This window comes from Astatotilapia calliptera, chromosome 18, assembly GCF_964374335.1.
Source record: "Astatotilapia calliptera chromosome 18, fAstCal68.1, whole genome shotgun sequence".
Lineage (NCBI taxonomy): Eukaryota > Metazoa > Chordata > Actinopteri > Cichliformes > Cichlidae > Astatotilapia > Astatotilapia calliptera.
This window is the reverse complement of record NC_137439.1, coordinates 29,887,517-29,906,878: the sequence shown is the minus strand read 5'-3', so window position 1 is coordinate 29,906,878 and position 19,362 is coordinate 29,887,517. Positions and strand designations below refer to the sequence as shown.

The 19,362-nt window shown below is 43.6% G+C and overlaps 1 protein-coding gene across 6 annotated transcripts in view; it reads left to right on the top strand.

The window, feature by feature from the left end:
• rnf220a (ring finger protein 220a) overlaps nt 1-17,650 on the top strand; it is a 160,811-nt gene extending 143,161 nt beyond the window's left edge. For 2 of the 6 annotated variants that reach the window (XM_026150981.2, XM_026150980.2), the window contains exons 9-15: nt 1,243-1,435; nt 1,543-1,598; nt 1,690-1,801; nt 8,712-8,823; nt 12,185-12,355; nt 12,778-12,852; nt 16,949-17,167. In XM_026150981.2, coding sequence (XP_026006766.1) covers nt 1,243-1,435; nt 1,543-1,598; nt 1,690-1,801; nt 8,712-8,823; nt 12,185-12,355; nt 12,778-12,852; nt 16,949-17,020 — 791 coding nt within the window. In that variant the 3' untranslated portion in view covers nt 17,021-17,167. The other 4 variants (XM_080292550.1, XM_026150982.2, XM_080292548.1 and 1 more) reach the window with 2 other exon arrangements.
• Nucleotides 17,651-19,362: the final 1,712 nt, after the last annotated feature.

Genomic DNA, 19,362 nt, shown 5'->3' with positions numbered 1-19,362 from the left:
AAAGCCAGAGTGTCGGATTTGCACTTTGACTAAGACTGTAGTGGAGTGAGATGGGGAAGAGCAACTGTTATGGGAAGTCTAGTTTTGAGACTCGTACACCGGGACAGGTAGGTTAAATAGGATGGCTGTCAACTCTTTCTGGTCCTCCATCCCCCCACAGACACACACACACAGACACACACACACACAAAACACTAGTCCAGCTGAGAGCTTGTAGAAATTGGAATAGGTGTAAATAAGATGGCTGTCAGGCCTGTCACTGGTAGAGACACACACAGACACTTTCAGAGTTACAACACACATGGCTCCAATAGTCAAGGTGTAAGTGACACACACACATATATAAATATTACCTACCTATCTCTGTGTGGTAGATAGACATGGTGTAAGTGACGGGTAGACAGACTTGCACATGCACACACACACACACACACCTTCAAGGGGTTGGAGAGACAGGAGCGTAAGTGACAGAAGGACAGACAGCCTCAAACAAACACTGAAGAGACACCTCTAAGTGACGGACACACACACAGAGCCAGCTGTGTGGCTAAGTGGAGCTGAAGGGAGCAGTCAGGCAGCGGTAAGAGTTTGTCTGAGCGTTCATCACTCGGTTTATAGAAGTGCCACTCACACACACTCCCTCTCCTTCTCTCTTTCTCCAAGATTGATGGGTAAGGTGTCAGTCTGGTGTCAGTTCAGCCCAGCTCTGTGTGCCGTCTCCCTTTCACCTCCTTGTCTCTGACCAAATCTAGCTCTCTTTCTCACCTGTCCAGGTTATTGAAAAGTCTTTAATTTGGTTTGGAGAAGCTGAAGTTTTAGACGAGCTAAATTTAGCATCGTCAAGTTCTGAAGTGTGTCGGAAAGTTACTCCAGGTCTTGGTGTGGTCTGTGCCCTCTTAAGCTGGTTCTCTCTGGATCTGTATGTTGATGATGTGTAGAATAATGTCTGAGCAATGGTAATTCTGCACTGCACTTATAAAGTTGCTTAAATAGACAAAGCTCTTCACAGTTTTGACTTCCAAAAATGTGTCTGTAGTGATGCTTTTATTTTGATGAATTTTGTGCAGAGGTGCGTATGACACGGAGCTGCAAGTATATTTTTACTTGATTTTGGACTTTTGTTAATGTCAAAGTGTGATGTGGAGTTGTTAAATAAATGCAAATGTTGTTGCCCGCATGGAGCGTTTTTGTTTTGCTGTTAAAGCGAAGTAATGGCCCTCTTTACTTTTTCTTTTTCCTCAGCAACTGGTTTTGCTACGTGTAGCATCAAAGAGAGCGCCGCAGACAGCGATGCCGACCTTGATGTGGATGGAGACGACACCTTGGAGTATGGCAAGGCTCAGTACACCGAGGCCGACATCATCCCCTGCTCCGGTGCTGGAGAGGACCAGGGAGAAGCCAGGGAGCGAGAGGCGCTACGGGGAGCTGTGCTCAAGTACAAAAGCTTAACTAGTAGATTTTTCTGCCAGAAAATCTGAAAATCACCTGAGTTAGTAACCTTGAGCTGCCACTTACATGGACATCTGTGTCTCTGTCTTACAGCGGGGGGATGCCTTCTAATAGAATAACACCTGAATTCTCCAAATGGGCCAGTGATGGTAAGTAGGGACAAAATAACTGTCTCCTCAGGATATGTTGGAAAGGCTAAAAAGCCAGCACTGAACGGGTCACCTGTCTCTGTGTCTACAGAGATGCCTTCAACAAGCAACAGCGAGAGCAGCAAGACAGACCCCAGCACTCCCTCGTCTTCCTCCTCTTCCTCCTGCGCCCCACGCACCTGTAAAAACAGCGAGATTGAAAAGTAGGTGACAGAGAAAACACACGTGGACACACACTAGTTGGATTTTTGAAATGGATCAGTTAAACGTGAAGTGGAATGATCTTTCGACTGCCTTCTTTATAAGGCTTAGTGATGCATTTCTCTATTCCTGATATGCGCGTTTAAGGCCAATTTCCTGGAGTTGCAAGGTAATAATTGAATTGTTTGACTGTATGTGTGCTTACACTTTTACATAACGTGCTTCCATCAACTATTGGAAGGCTGAATGCAATAAATGTTTCACTGAAATAAATCAATCGGCACTCTGCATGTCCGTGGTCCATATTAAATATCAGTAGAAGGGATAACTGGCGAATAAGCAGAGCAGCTTGAACTGTATTGATCAGAAACAGCACCGTGAGGCAAGAACTGCGTGTGTTTGCTGAGCGAGGGGATGCATTCAATAAGTTGTCGTCTGCAACGTGATCGTTCCAGTTTTAATTTGCATGTGACCGAGGGAAAAAGATGCTGACAGGTTAGGTGGCAATCTGACCGCACTGATTGGTTCTCCACATCCAGTGTTATGTAGGGACAGGTTTCCTTCCTCACGTTCTTCAGCTTGACTGACACAAATACTCCTGTACAGCAGACTCTATAACTGCATGTGCATTTGTTTTTTGTTGGGGTTTTTTTTAACAATGCTGGTGTTGGTGTGCGTTTCCAAAGACACGACACTCTAGCTGAGGTTTTAGTGGTCACCAGGAGCAGAGCATGGCTTAATTTAAGTATCCATTTAAAGGAGGCCAACTAGCTGCTGAATGATTGCGCTGGAACAAGCAGTCAGCCGGCTGGCTGGAACAATTCCCTGCATCACTCCTCTCTGCTTACTATAAATGCACGTATTTGTGGAGCTTCTGTGCTCCTCCGTCCCCAAATGAAAATGAGATTTGTCTCCTTTCGTTACATTGATACATTGTGTGTGTGTGTGTGTGTGTGTGTGTGTGTGTGTGTGTGTGTGTGTGTGTGTGTACGGTGCTTTGCACAGGGCAGCGTTAGTGAAATCTCTCTCTCTCTGATCCCAGATGGGTAATGATCTGGTCGCCTCCCGGGGCGTCCTCGTTCCTCTGCTCATTCCCCTGCAAGATAAATGAGCTCACACATACACACACGCATACATACACATATACACACGTACAGCGCCTGAGACGCTCTTTCCCCTCCAAGATAAATGGCCCCTCCAATGCCGCCAATGCGATTGCTGCCAAATTTGGTGCTCCAGCTGGAACAATGCGGAGAGATTTCCATGTGGTTTCTGCAAATAATTGAATCTGTCCTCAATTTGGAAGTGATGAAGCTAGATTTGTAACCCCCTCCTCCCCATCACCTACACGTACACATACACGCCGCCCAGCCTGTCTTCGTCTTTTTCCTCTCATTCTTCGCTTTATTGCTCTGTCGCTAAGCTGCATGTCTCTCGCTTCCTCCTGCTTTTCTCTTTCACATTTCTGTTGTTCGTTTCTTCCCGTCCCCTGTCTCAATTCTTCTGAGGCACTTACAAGATGCCCCTTCCCCCCCTTGCCTTTCGCCATCTGAGGCCTACGCACATATATATTGGGCAGGGGAAATCAATAGTGACTTAAATGTTTTATCATGGTGTGTGAGTGTAGTTAAGGCCTCGGTTAACAGGGTGCAAAAGAGAACGATGCTGCTGCTGTTTTTTGTTTTTTTTGTTGTTGTTGTTGTTTTTACAGCATGTAGATGTGAGAAGTTTGTGTCTCCACCTGGTTGATAAAATGTTTGCAATGTGCTGCAAAAAATTAATTACCGTCTAATTTTATCATTTCTATGTGCTTGTGTTGAGAGAGAAGCTGAGTGAGGCTAAAATGTAGGTAGACAGTAGATTAAGACACAGGGCTGATTGAGATAGATGGTAGAGATCTTCAGCTGCGCACACGCACACACTCTAATAAAATGAGGAATAGCCCCACACAAGTTGGGGACAGAGCGCTAAATAGAGGGGAAGCAGAGCCATCAATCTGTCTCTGTCGGGCTTTCCTGCTTGCTTTTTTCACCACGGGGATGAGTCGAGATGAAAATGCATCGCTATTTCACCTTCTTTCAGTGACATGCATGCACACCCACACACACACTGTCCAAAAAGCCCCGTGGGGCAGTAAGCACATTGGAGCAGAGGCATGTTGTATTGATGGCAGTTCTGTTTCAGTATTTATTCTGGTTTCATGACTTTAGGCTCAAAGATCAAGGCCACAAGCTGAAACCTACCAAGCCTGGACCACATTGTATAAGAACGCACACACACAGTGTTGTTAACAATTAATAAAATCATATGTAACATCCTCAGACGTGGACCCAACTGCCCCACTCACATCCTAAAATATGTAAGAAAATGATCGGGCTGCATCTCCTGCTGCCGCCTTCTCGTGAGAATTGGATGAACCCAGAATCTGCGTTTCTTCCTTTTTTTGTATACTTCATTTTTTTCCACAGTGCCTGTTTTTGAGAACACATTGCCGTGTATATACATTACATAGTGGTGTTTTTGTCATGCGCTCTGCGTGTAGAGGTCTTAGGACTGTTACAGAAATGTCTTACCTTTCAGGTTGTAGCCCAGCCTAAGATGTTAATGTGTTTCTCTGAGTCCACATGATGTGTTTTCGAAACCTGGCTCCCAGAGTGAGATAAATTTTCTTATTCTGGCTCAGAGACTGAAAACCCCAGAGCCAGCTTAAACTCAAGGATTTTCACTTGTGCATGTTGCTCTGTAAGAGGCTGTTCATCTCCCTGCATGCCACATTTAGCCCCAGAGAGTTGTCTTTCCTTTTCTTGGCCCTGTGAAGTCATCCTGTTCCCTTCTTTACCTCCATTAAATCTCTGCACCTCCTACATTCTCCACCAACAAACACACACATAGACACACACACACTCCCTCTCTAGATGTCCACAGCTGCATAAAGAAGATGAACTTGTTTTACCACAAAACAAAAATAAGTAGAAGTGAGCGGTTAGAAAATGACTTCTACACACTTGTTTGCAAAAGTAAAACTGTTTTTTGCTGGCTTGTTTCGTTTCGCGTCAAACAAGACAAGAAACCCTTTTGGAAGAGTTTTGTTTACTGGAGCTGATAAAAAGAAAAAAGACGGCCTTGTTAGAGGGATGACTTCTGTCCAGCCCAGAGTCCACGGCTGCTTTATAAGCTAGAGGCTAATCAAGGCTAAATGGCTTTTTACAAGCTCGGTGCTAATAAGAGGAGAGGGTAAAGCAGTTTATAGGGCACCAGGGTGGCAAGTCAAGACAGGCCTTTACAAAGGTGGGAGGATGATGAGGTTACAGGAAAGAGTTAGTGCAGGTCAGCTTTTTTTCCACAGATCTGAAAGAGGGAATAGGGAAGGATGCTTTGCTGGTCCGGAAGCATTTCAACCACAACACGACAAACAGTCATCCTGCTGAATCTTTAGCAAGACGAGTGCCTACAAGCTGCAGCGCTGCTGTTTTTAAGCCTGTTGTAACATCAGTCCAACCAATGATTTTCATAATCTTTTATTAGTATTTTTTTAAATAATAAAGCAATCCTTCACTGTACAATTTCAGGGCCAAATGCAGACTTTCTTCATTGATGATCTAAGAGATATGAATTCCTTTTGGGAGAAAGAAGCCAAAACATTATTCGGTCCACTGTTTTTATCACTCTGTCATTAGTTCATCAGCTTAAATAAACTTATTGTGATATAATTCCAGAATCTCACCAAAGAGACCACAGACGTGGGTACAGTCTCAGGTTGAACCCCTAGAATTTTTTTCCTCCACTAAGCTTATCAGATTATCATGGAGGTATTTGAACAAGTCTGCTGATCACCACACAAACCTGAAATGTTTAATTTTAATTTAATCTTCAATTTAGTTTAAATGTTCAATTTATTTTAATGAGCTTGCTTGATGATGTGAATTCATGTAGATCTACCGGTGTGGTCCAAAAAATAGATTTTCAAAATCTCAGACGTTGAGAGGAAATTAAGTAAGTTGAGCCCCGTTTCCTTTCCCCTGTACACTTCCCCACTACTGTTTGAGTATGCAGCAAATGGAGCCATGTCCTAGGCCACACACACACACACACACACACACACAGCCACTTACTGTGTTCATCTCTTCCTTCCTTCTGCTTGTCCTTCCCCATCCAGATCAATACCATAGATCAACTAGCTATCAGGCTGCAAAATGACCACATCACCATAAATACGCACACTGCTTATACCTCACACGCACACACACACACTCACACACACACACAACTATTGCATTTTACCAGAGAATGAGTGGATAGCTATAATAAACACCAGCTGGCTTGTGCGGCTCGTCTCCCTCCACCGAATCACTGTCATCATCATCATCGTTGCGGTCTGTGCGTCTTCCCTATTGATCTAGTTATCGCTGCTTCATATGCTGTCGGACAGTGTTAAACGCACATTTTCTGTTATCATGCTGCGCATTAATCAGAGGCCACTCACCGGTAGGGAGGACAGGGGATATAAGGAAAGAGAAAGTTGGAGGAGACAGGGATGAAGAAGCAAGGACATGTGGCGATGTGGAGATAAATACAGAGCCATGGCGATAGACTGGCATGGGTGAACATGGGAGAAGCTACAAAAACATAACAGAGAGGATGGACGCTGAGTGTGAGACTTAAAAGCAACACAATAAGATGTTTAAGCGAAAGTCTGCGACGCGATGAGTCCTTTGAGAGTGCAGACGTGTTAAATAGAAGGATGTAAATACTCTGTTTGACCTGAGGAAGAAGAGAAGTCAGGAAGATTCAAAGAGGTCTTGTTGTTTATTGAGCTACAAGAAAGACAAAGCGTATCGACAAAGACTTTGACTTGAAACATGTTGTACTACACAGGAGCGTGCACAGGGCCCTAATCAGATGGTATAGAATGAACATGTGTAGAGAATGATACATCTCTAGAAAGATAGTAGTCCATTAAATTCATATCATAGGATTTAACACAAATACAGTGGGGCAAAAAAGTATTTAGTCAGCCACCGATTGTGCAAGTTCCCCCACTTAAAATGATGACAGAGGTCAGTAATTTGCACCAGAGGTAAACTTCAACTGTGAGAGACAGAATGTGAAAAAAAAATCCATGAATCCACATGGTAGGATTTGTAAAGAATTTATTCGTAAATCAGGGTGGAAAATAAGTATTTGGTCAATAACAAAAATACAACTCAATACTTTGTAACATAACCTTTGTTGGCAATAACAGAGGTCAAACGTTTACTATAGGTCTTTACCAGGTTTGCACACACAGTAGCTGGTATTTTGGCCCAGTCCTCCATGCAGATCTTCTCGAGAGCAGTGATGTTTTGGGGCTGTCGCTGAGCAACACGGACTTTCAACTCCCGCCACAGATTTTCTATGGGGTTGAGGTCTGGAGACTGGCTAGGCCACTCCAGGACTTTCAAATGCTTCTTACGGGAGCCACTCCTTTGTTGCCCGGGCGGTGTGTTTTGGATCATTGTCGTGTTGGAAGACCCAGCCTCGTTTCATCTTCAAAGTTCTCACTGATGGAAGGAGGTTTTGGCTCAAAATCTCACGATACATGGCCCCATTCATTCTGTCCTTAACACGGATCAGTCGTCCTGTCCCCTTGGCAGAAAAACAGCCCCATAGCATGATGTTTCCACCCCCATGCTTCACAGTAGGTATGGTGTTCTTGGGATGCAACTCAGTATTCTTCTTCCTCCAAACACGACGAGTTGAGTTTATACCAAAGAGTTCTACTTTGGTTTCATCTGACCACATGACATTCTCCCAATCCTCTGCTGTATCATCCATGTGCTCTCTGGCAAACTTCAGACGGGCCTGGACATGCACTGGCTTCAGCAGCGGAACACGTCTGGCACTGCGGGATTTGATTCCCTGCCGTTGTAGTGTGTTACAGATGGTGACCTTTGTTACTTTGGTCCCAGCTCTCTGCAGGTCATTCACCAGGTCCCCCCGTGTGGTTCTGGGATCTTTGCTCACCGTTCTCATGATCATTTTGACCCCACGGGATGAGATCTTGCGTGGAGCCCCAGATCGAGGGAGATTATCAGTGGTCTTGTATGTCTTCCATTTTCTGATGATTGCTCCCACAGTTGATTTTTTCACACCAAGCTGCTTGCCTATTGTAGATTCACTCTTCCCAGTCTGGTGCAGGTCTACAATACTTTTCCTGGTGTCCTTCCAAAGCTCTTTGGTCTTGGCCATGGCGGAGTTTGGAGTCTGACTGTTTGAGGCTGTGGACAGGTGTCTTTTATACAGATGATGAGTTCAAACAGGTGCCATTCATACAGGTAACAGAAAAGCTTCTTACAGAAGACGTTACAGGTCTGTGAGAGCCAGAGATTTTCCTTGTTTGAGGTGACCAAATACTTATTTTCCACCCTGATTTACGAATAAATTCTTTACAAATCCTACCATGTGGATTCATGGATTTTTTTTTTCACATTCTGTCTCTCACAGTTGAAGTGTACCTCTGGTGCAAATTACTGACCTCTGTCATCATTTTAGGTGGGGGAACTTGCACAATCGGTGGCTGACTAAATACTTTTTTGCCCCACTGTATACTGCAGGATCACAGTACAGTGATGTTGTACTGTGACTAAGGACAATGTTGTTGATGATAAAAGATTACTTTTTTCTTCTTCTTTTTCTTGTGTTCAGCACCCAGCAGATTCATCCAGCTTCCACTGTTTTGTGGAACTTTGAGACATTGTAGCATAAAATACTCTAAATCTCAATGTTCCTGTTTCCTAATGTTTATTTGTTTTTATTAAATGGGACTGAAAACACAACTGTACAATTCTTGTTACAAGAGTGTGAGAGTGGGCGCGTCATCTGTGGTGTAGACCTATACTTAAAACCTCTATCGTCTCTCTTGCTTGTTCCCAGGGTAACGGAGGAAGAGTCCACGGCAACCACCATGGAGGCCCTGAAGGCTCGAATCAGAGAGCTGGAGAAGCAGATACTCCGAGGAGACCGATACAAATGTCTCATCTGCATGGTGAGCATAGCGTTTACATGAGTGCTGTCTGTACGTCGAGCTTCAGTGGAAGTGTTGTGGCTTTGTCAGAAGGCAGCATTAGCATTTGTCGAACTGCATGTAGCACCATAAACATGTGAAACTGCGGTTGGGGGGGGGGGCTATAAACTGACCTTCCACTTTATTAGGCCAGATACGTAGCAAGGGCTGATAAGGTCTGTCCCATGTCACAGGCTTATCTGAATACCAGAATGTGCTGTATTTTTGGGACAGTCAGTGCATTCAGTGGATGTAAGTAGCAACCACTGATCACTTTCTACCTTGAAGAGGGATTCAACCCTCTACCCTCACCTATTTTTTTCAAGCAAACAGAAATTAAAAATTACTCACTGTGGCCAGAGTGCTTATCTTTATATCTAGCTGCTCGGTTTGAGTGACCGATTTTTCTGTTCGATAATGTTTGTGTGTTTTACTATAGGTTGTGTACTTGTGCTGCAGAAATATGTGAAGCACCTGCATGTAGGGCTGTGCGATATGACCAAAATCTCATATCCTGATATAAGAATTCTATCGTCCCGATAACGATATAAATCACAAAAATGTAACATTTTCTGTAAATTCTGTGAATCTCGGGCAGCTCGTCTTGCGTGAAGTGTTTCCAGCTGGGCGTCGTGTAGCTGGAGTCGAGTGTTTTAACCGATGCATGAAATGATACATTTTTAGACATAAGTTGTAACGGCCGCCGTTTTCTTTGTGAGTATTTATTACACGGCGTGCTGCGGGGAAAAGCCTGTTCTAACGTTTGAGTCTAAGGTTTATTTTTTAGCACCTGGCGTCTCTTTTTTTACTTCTCACCCATAAATAATCTGCTCTTTCACGTGATTCAGTTTATTTTGAAAAGTCTCAACAGGATCTTGAACTTTATTGTGAAAGGTTTATGTGGAACATAAACAAGCAGACATGTGATGGTGTTACCGTCAACGCATAAAAACAGGCGCTTGTCCATCTGTAGTGTGGTTATATTAAATATAAGAGAAAGAGAGAACTTTAAGAAATTAATATAGCCACTACAGTGACCATCAAAAAGATGCAAAATAAACTGTTTACAGCAATATTTTTTCAACACCACGAAACAAACGATAGCGTAAAATGAAACGATAGACGTTTTTATATTGCCATCCGATATATATCGTTATATTGAACAGCCCTACCTGCACGCATCTCATTTCTGCTCTTCGTGGGAGCATTTTCACTGTCCCGAGTGCTGCTGGTGTTGTGTTGCTGTTGTGTTGTGGCCCTTTGCATGGCTTTGCAATTTGGCACGATTGTCTGCTGTCACATTTCCAGAGCGAATCATTTTTCTTATCATGTCAAGCTTCATCTCAGGAGCACAGAAATATGTGTATGTTCAAATTCTGAGATAGCGTCCTGACTGTGCTGTGCACAAAGCAGGTTAAATCTGTGAAAAATGTGTCGAAGTTTGACTTTTTAGGTGAAAAGACACTCCTGTACGTCACAGCTTGTATTGATGGCTGATTGGACCTTACAGATCAATAGTTAAAGCCATGAGGGACAATATAGAGGTCCATCAGACACTTGAGATGCAGTTGCGCCTACACCTCACATCAGTGTTTGTGTACCCCCACTTTGTGTCAAGTACCCACCCTGTCATTCTTCAAGCGTGTGGACAGTGCAGCGTCGGCATCCTGTGCTTGCTGCGTGTGTGTGTGTGTGTGTGTGTGTGTGTGTGTGTGTGTGTGTGTGTGTGTGAGAGAGAGCCTGTTGGTGTGTATGCATGTGAGGCGGGTAATTACCAGCGCCTGCGCTTCCTAAAGGTCGCTGGGTGCCTGAGGTGACACGGAGGGCAAGGCACAGCGATCGATCACTCACTGCCCCATGAGCACACAGCTCTTCTCTGCTCATCTGTCACTGTCCCTCATCTGTTTTACGCACACACACAAACACACACTAAGCCATACAGAGAAATACAAATATGTCTACATACACACACACACACACACACAGGCCTCTTCCATCTAATCTGTCTCTGTCTGTCTTTAACCTGTCACTGGGCTCCCTCCCTGTCACTGGGTCTGATCTAAATGTCATCAGATTACTCTCACTAACTGGCAGATTTTGAAGCAGCTGGAGATTCCACCGCATCAAGTAGATGCACAAACACTTTGAGCAGATGTATGACTCAGTCTAAACGCCACCGCTGTCACCTCTACACCAATATTTCTGCAAATATTTCTTACTCATTTTTACCTTCTGATTGTCTGGTGGAAATGCTCGCCCTCTGTATCAAGTTGACTCAAGTTCTCTGTTAGCCTTTACTGATGCTGAGGGTATCTCAGTGATGCAGCTCAGCACTATCTGTAGGTTTCTACCCCCATCTATTGGTCATTTTAGGGCAAGGAACTTAAAATGTGCTTGAAGATTGTCCTAAACTACTTTTGGAAATTCAATATATTCAGATATTTAAATATTGAGATATTTCAGTTTTAAAGTAAGGTTGTTGATGGGCTTGATTGCAAATATTTAGACTGTTTGAAGACTACTTAGATGTACTTAATGTCTGTTTCCATATAAGGAAATTTCAACGACATTTAAACATGCCTGAATTTTCAGATTAGCCAGTGTAGTATTGCTCTTTGCTTAATTAAACTGGGTGACTGTAAGAGACCAAGTTTAAAAAAAATACTACAAGGACATATTTATCAAAAGAGCCTTTACAAGTAAACTGATAAATAAGACTGTAATGTGAGCCTGGTTCTGTTCTAGGTTTCTTCCTGTTAAAAGGGAGTTTTTCCTTCCCACTGTCACCATGTGCTTGCTCATAGGGTTTTGGCTGATTGTTCGCGTTTCTCCGTTATTATTGTCGGGTCTTTATATACATATAAAGCACATTGAGGCGACTGTTGTTGTCATTTTGTGGTATATACATAAAACTTAGCCCATTCTTCCATTAGCAATGTCAGTGAAGGGTCAGCATAAAAAAAGCCATTTATTTTACATTCACGCCTCAGTTGCACTTTCAGAGTGTAAATGTTTCTTCGCACTTGTAAAATCTAACCAATGAGATAAAACTCCTGAAGATCTGAGCTTTTCCAGTTGACTTAGCATTTTAGCCTAGTTGTCATCCAATCAAAGGTGGAAGAAGTTGTATTCAAAGCCTCACTTTACTTTCTGGCTGTCATTAGCACACACCGTGATGTTTGTGTGGGTTTGTGTTTGTCCACACGCGTCTTCTGTTGCTCTTTGGTGTGTATGTGTGTGCGCGATCAGTACAAGCCTGGCTCTGTGATTAGCTGCCACCTTTCGCCCCCAACCTCTCCTCTCCAACCCCCACCTCTCCCTCCTCCTCCTCCTCCTTCCGCAGAGGAAGCCTGCTATCCAGTCAGGCGCGGAGCTCAAGAGCATAGGGGCCAATGAGGTCGGAGAGAGGCAGCCTAAGTCCCTCCCCCTCGGCCTGTATTGCCTGTACAGGGGCCTTGTGATTGGTGGCTACAGCAGCGGCATAAAGAGGCTCCTCCCACAGCCCTTACGGAGGGTAAGGCACTCCCTCCCTCCTTACCTCCTCCGCTCCTCTTCCCACCCTCACCTCATTCCTCCCTCATATCTCCATTCTTTTCCAGAGGGAAAGAAAAGGACGCCCAGCAGGGCTCGTTCACGGCTTCCTCCCTCATCTCCCCCCTCCCTGCCCGTTTCCCTCTGTCTCTGCCCGTTGCCTGGCCGATGTCGTGTTTGTGCACGTGTGCGTGTACGTTTGTGACCCGCAGATTGCCGGTTCAATTTCCCATACGCTGCCTTGCTCAGTGGTTCTGTGGCTGCTGGCTGTCTTTCCGTGGTTAGTGATTTCATGCTGTTTGTCGGTCAGGGATTGTGTAGCGTTACTTGTTTGTTGCTAGCTAAAGTGAGTGTCCCGTGAATCCGATGTAGTTTAAATTTTTTTTTTTTTTTTTTTTTTAATAGGACTCCTACACGATGCCGCTCACCTCCATCCAGTGCTGGCACGTCCACTGTGAAGAATGCTGGCTCAGGACTCTGGTACGCTCAAACTCACACACTTCATCTCACTCGCACACACACTCAGTGCTACGGGGCAAGTCCTCATGACATGCAGTTATTTCGGCCTCATTTCATAGTCAGTGAATTTTTCTCTGTATTCATGCCCCGTAGGGAGGAACTAAAATGGAATGTTCCCCAAATGACCCGTTCTCTCTCAGCACGCTCAGTGCAAACACTTGTAGCCTCAGTCAGGGAAAGGCTTAGATGGAATGGTCCCCAAAAGGCTTGTTAAAATGTTGGAATAAAGTGGTCAACTTCAGCCTCCACTGGCTTCTATGTACTGCCTTAGGTCTACACACACCACACACACACACACCACACACACGCCCCTCCACTGCGGTTTTGCTGGTTATTAGTTAGTCTAATATATTCAGTAGTGTGCAGTTAGCTGTTGCTAATGTGGTAAATGGAGCGCAAAAGAAAATAGTGTTCCTACAGCTGGAAGGGTAAACAGAAGGGTAACAGCTTTCTCTGATGTCTTTGCTCTTATCGCCTCTTTTCCCTCCATGAAATATCTGATGTTGTCAATGTTCTCGTCTCACCTTGTTTCCCCTGCCGCCCTTTCCCCATGAAGCCTAATTGTACTCATCAACATACCCACAGGCCCGTCCCACCTGGAAAACGATCACAAATAAGCTGATCATTAGTGCCACATCATTGTATACAGTATTAGTTGCATCAGTGTCCTAAAAAGTTTGATTTTTAACTTCATTGAATGATGTAAAAACATTGATTGCTGGAATATTTTGACTAACCCTAACCCTGGGGAAGATGTTAAACTTGAGTACACCTTAGCCAGTACACTATTTATACAATTTTGAAGAACTTCCTGAGTAACATCTGGGTTAGTGTGCAGACAGCCTTGCATCAGCAGTCCTAGGGTTCTAATCGAAGCTGTCTTCTTGAGTCTTTACGAGTCTAAAGCATCTCGCTGGTGTTTTGAATGAAGAGAATCACCTTCAGTTTATAGATGCAGTTTCAAATCTCTAAAACTCTTCACACTTTGCTCAGTTTATCCTTTTTGGGCTTAGGCAGGCTGCTGATTGGTGGACCAGCTACCACTGTCTGCATTAGATTCAGTGTGTTAAACCATGTGACATCGTCTATGTCAGGGGTCAGCAACCTTTAACACCCAAAGAGCCATTTGGACCCGGTTTTGACGCAAAAGAAAACACTGGGAGCCGCAAATACTTTTTCACATCTAAAATGAAGATAACACTGTATATATTGTTTTTTACCTTTATGCTTTGTGTGAACAACTAAGGTGTGTTGCTTATGAAATCCATAAAGTGCTACAGAGAAAATTACATTTTATTTATGTAATTAACACATTTTGAACTCTTAAAGAAATATAACAAAAGGAAAGACACCCAGCTGAACTAAAATGATCCATGTAGCAAACAACAACTGTTGTGAGCCGCCACCCTCATATCGCCTTTGGGCTTGTGGAGCCTTGATCTGACTTTTAAAAAATAACTGGAAAAAAGCACTATGCTGCTAAAAGATGAAAAACAGATATTGCAGCACCGCTGCAGGAGAAGTCGATGCACCTGAGCGGCACCCGCAATCACGCCTCGCCACCTTAACGTCTGTGCTCTCTATGCTGTTGTTGGTATGTGTCGGGCTGTGAGCTGCAAAGCTACAGCCGGCTGTATGCGTACAGCAACCATGTGTGTAAAGTGTTCAAAAAAGAGATGCTGAAAAGCATGTTCATGGAAACATCGTCGGGTCTGCCGTGATATGTTTACAATGGGACTTCTGCTCCTGAACCTCTGCGCACAGCGTCTGCAAATCGGGGCTGTACGAAGTCACTTTCATCTTTAAGCAGGGCTGTAAGCTTTCATCTGTGAGGCGTGAGCGGTGTTTGTTTTTAACATAGTTCATGGTGGAGAATAGCTGCTGACATAATGTGGATCCGAAGATCCATAATTGGCCTACCTGGGGTTGAAAGTCTCGATAAATGCGCGGCGTTTCGGCGGGTACACCGGCTTCCGCGAGTGTGACGCTTATTTTGAGCGATGAAAAAATAATAGAATATAATTTTATTTTTATATTTCAATATCACAATAATCTTCCAATTTAGAACTACAAGTTAAAAAAGAACTAACATAAATAAAATACACTTCAGCTAAATACTTCTAATTTATTTTCCCAAACCACACGGAGCCGCAGTAGAAGGACTAAAGAGCCGCAGGTTGCCGACCCCTGGTCTATGTCAAGGACTGAATGGAGTAGACTTTATTTTTCCAGGGATTATGATGAATGATGCATGGGAATGTCTGATGACTATTTCAGCCTTGTATGCAGCTATACATTTTAAATGTGGTGTTTCTGAAATGGTTTGGTCCAGTAGAATAGCTACATGATAGCAGATAAAAGCAACATAAGCTAATAGTCCCAACCATTACCACCCTTATTCATGCTAATAATTGTCTGAAAAATGCTTTCAGTTTAAGGTGATTTAAGAAGGCCTTCATTTGAGTACGAGCAGAAAGGCAGTCTGGGCCTGATTAATAAATTAGTTAGCCTGCTTTCTAATTCTTCTGTTATTAATTGCTCAAAAGAAAGCACTCCATTGTTTCCATCTGCAGCGTACCTGTGTTTTCTGTGTAGGTGTGTGCACAGACGTGCATCCTGCCACTGCTGGTTTAATGTATGGGGAATTAAAGTCATAGCCTGGAGACAGCTATAAAACCGGGAGGGCCAAACTGATCAAAGTAAATGCCCAGGAATCTAGTTAACATCAGCCCAGCCACTTACCGCTTTAATGAGCGAGGCAGCTGGAGCCCAGTGTAACAGGCACACACCCATGCATGCTCACTGCCCACAGTAAACAGCAGAAAGCTTTGACGGGCCTCCAAACAAACAGAAGTGCTCCCTCAACAGAGTATCAATAAAATCGCTTAAATAACACTTAGTTAAATTTATAATATTAAACAATGCTTTGATACGTGATTTATGAGAGGTATTTCTGAAGAAAATGTTCATTACTTTTTAAACCATTCCAAACTCCTCTTCTTTCCATTTTTCCCCCATACACCCCACATCCCATCCCTTCTTCTTCACTCTGGACTTTTTTTTAGTGGAGCAACATATCCTCTTAGCATGTGACATCTGTCACTCCCAAATCACTCCCGTCTAGGCCCTTAATCGGTACACCTGCTTTAAAGAGTTTATTCAGGCGCTTACAGGAATTGAAGCCTATAAATCCTCGGGGGTCAGAGGTACATTTATGCTGACCGATTAATGTTTCAAAAGTGCACAAAATACAAACGAGATCTCCAGATTGTGTTGGACCCATGTCAGATGTTACACCCTACGTTTGTGTGCCGTATACTAAAGTCTCAAGTCTATACTAAAGTCTCATGCCAACCTTATGAAGCTCGGCAGCAGAACAAGCTGCGGTCCAAGACGCTGGAGTCGCTCAGTTATTTATTATCACAACACCAGCCAACCACCCCCACCCCCCCCCCATCATCTACAACAAATAGAACCTAGATCTGTGGGAAACACAACGGGTGCATTTCACTTCTGATGTTAAGACTTTCCTCATAGCAATGACATCATATAATCCTTTCCTAGTTGACTCCAGCTGTGCCACTATTCTTCACTTGTTTATGGTCTGTTTTTGGCTTCTTTTCTTTTTTCTTGCGTCATTAAGTGTAAACTCAGCACAGTGACTCTGTCAGAAAGGGATGCGCCTGCAGCCAGCAGTTGTTGGCCAGAGTTGGTGCGGGAAAGCAACAGGGATTTAGGACAGTGGTGAGACCACCCATTCAGAATCTTGTTATGCTGTCAGCCCTGTGTTGCATATTATCACCTGCTGCTTTACTGCAGATGGCACACTATCAAAGCAGTGCAGAGGGAGAGGAAGAGGGCAGAAGGGGAGGCAAGATGTGCAGCAAACAGGTTTAGATTCACACAGGAGGAGGAGGAGGCAGTAAGAGCACTGGGTAACTTGTATTGGACTTCATGCTCATAGTCCCAAATCAGCAGAGTGAGCACTTCATTGTTATGTCTGTTGGTACATTTTTCTGAGCTACCAAGCTAACTGTTGCTTGTCTGTCCATCACAGGGAAACAAGAAGCTGTGCCCACAGTGCAACACCATCACCTCACCCGGAGACCTGAGGCGTGTCTACTTGTAAAGAGCACAACCCCTGCCTTTGTTCCTTCCGGTCCATTCTTCCATCTTGGATTTGTCTCCTTCCCCGTCGATCATCTTTAGTTCTTCTCGCTCTGTCTCTCTCTGTTGCGCGGCCTGGGTCAGCAGCTGCCAAGCCTCCACGACAGCTGTGTTTGAGACTGTGCCAGTTCTTCCAGGAGGGCGGCTTGAACAAATGACTAAGCAAGCGCACTTTGGCTGAATCTGACTATGGTCAGCAGTCTCCTGAGTAACCTGCGCAAAAAATAAAGGGGAGGAAAAAAAAGGGCCCGGAGACCTTCAGTCCCCAATTGCCAGCAGTTGTTTCCGCTGCCTCAATGACACAAGAACCTCTATAACTGTCTGTAAAATAGAGGGATCTTACACTGAAGGACTAAGTCAGTGGAAACGCCCACTAAGACCTTGTAGCTTCACACTGCTGGAGGTGGACCTCAGAGGAACTTCTTAATACAGGATCTAACTCCCCTCCTCCCTGCTAGCTCTTCGGCAGAACTTCAGTGGTGCTGGATGGCGGGCTTCACCCTGATGACTCTAGAGAAAGCTTCTTTTCTTATTTTTGTTCACTATTGAAGAGACAAACTGATAGCTTGATCCAGCTGTTGCTTAAGAAAAATATAAATATAAGAGCCTGTCCACTAAAACTGAGCTTTCAACCAAACTGAGGAGCCTCACAACCTTGAAAAGGAGTTTGACACTCGCCCTACTCGTCCTCCTCTCCTTCTTCTTCTTCTTCTCTTCACAAGCCCCGCCCTTCTCTCTTCCCCTCTTTTGTGGTGTTCTAGTGCAGTAAACCAAATTTTCTCCTCCCCCTTACAAGATGCAGTGCAAGCACATGTAATATAGTTCTATGTATGTTTACAATGTTGGGTGTAAATTACATAGACACACACACACACACACATATACACACATGACCATCAGAAAATACACACAGAAATATATAATATCAAAATCCAGTTTTTTGGTTGGAAGGGGTTGGGGGGAAAAAATGGCTGGAATAAAAGAAGCCTTCTGTATTTTTTAAAAAAGAAGAGATCCTTTGAAAAATCCGTTGACGTTTTATTTGACTGTACAGGAATTTAAAGAAAAATTGTAAGTAATAATAAACTACTCAAACTAGATGGTCAAGATTTAGGTGGTGTAATTTTTCTGCAGAGTACCTCAGAGAAAGGTAGATCTGATCTCGGTGTGCGGACAAATGTTGTGTTAGTTTTATTAAATGGAGAGATTCTCGTTGTCCAAGAGTTCCCGCAAACAAGCAGAACTGTGGAACTGCTCTTTAGTTCACATATTGTCCAGCTGAGCTTTTTCTTTTTTAACCTCTACTTCTGCTTCATGCTAATTGGAATAACATGCTGAGATCATATTCTAGACAGTCTTATTTTTTGTTTGTTTGTTTGGTTTACCCCTACATGTCTCAAAAGAAGCTTTTTCCTCCCACATTGTTCTCATTCTGCTATGCTGCAAAAAAAGAAAAAAAGAAAACAACTTTAAAAAAAAAAAAAAAAAAGGTCCTTGAAATGGCAAATTCCCAATGGGCAGAAGTCTTTGGAAAACAAGGATGGCCAATGCTGAACTGGCAGCCTCCAGGAACCCACAACCTCCCCCCTCCCTCAATGGCAGCAGCATCAGCAGCCAAGGTGGTGGTGTGCTTTGTGTTTGTAAAGCTATGTATTCTGTGCCGTCTTTATTGTTGTAAGAAATAATGCAAAAAAAAAAAAACAAGAAAAAATAAAATTTCTCAAAATTCCACGACTGGTCCTTTTCATGCAGCCGGGAGTGGTGAAGTAAGACGTGTTTAAGAAATGTGTTCATTGTTCATTCGTTCATTGTTCGCTGGAAAAATCAATAAAAAATGGGACAAAGATGCCAGAGACGCATTGTGAATGTGTTTTGTAATAAGACTTTGTCTCATTGTCAGTCGTAGCTTTTAAGTGGATCATCGTCCACTATAAAAAAAAAAAAAAGCAAAAGGCACACAGCTTAAAAAGAGGAAAGTGAAACAGCCCGAGTTGGTCAGGCCTGATATTTGAGGACACTTCTGCTGAAGAAACTTGATTTTGGCTTTTCCACTTTGGTTTAAATGTCTCAAACACGTCCTTATAGGATATACTGGACAGAAATAAAGAGTGCTGTGATGCTACGCTGTTCCATTCGCACTGAACTTGCTGATTTAAAAGACGTCCCAAAGATGGAAAAACTGCACAAGAGAGTCGGAGTGAATTTGTGTGTTGTAGATTCTTGGAAATGGTACATGTCCTTCCCATTTGTAAGCTACATTTTGAATTTAATTAAATACTCGTAAATGTCAGTTTCCCCAACATG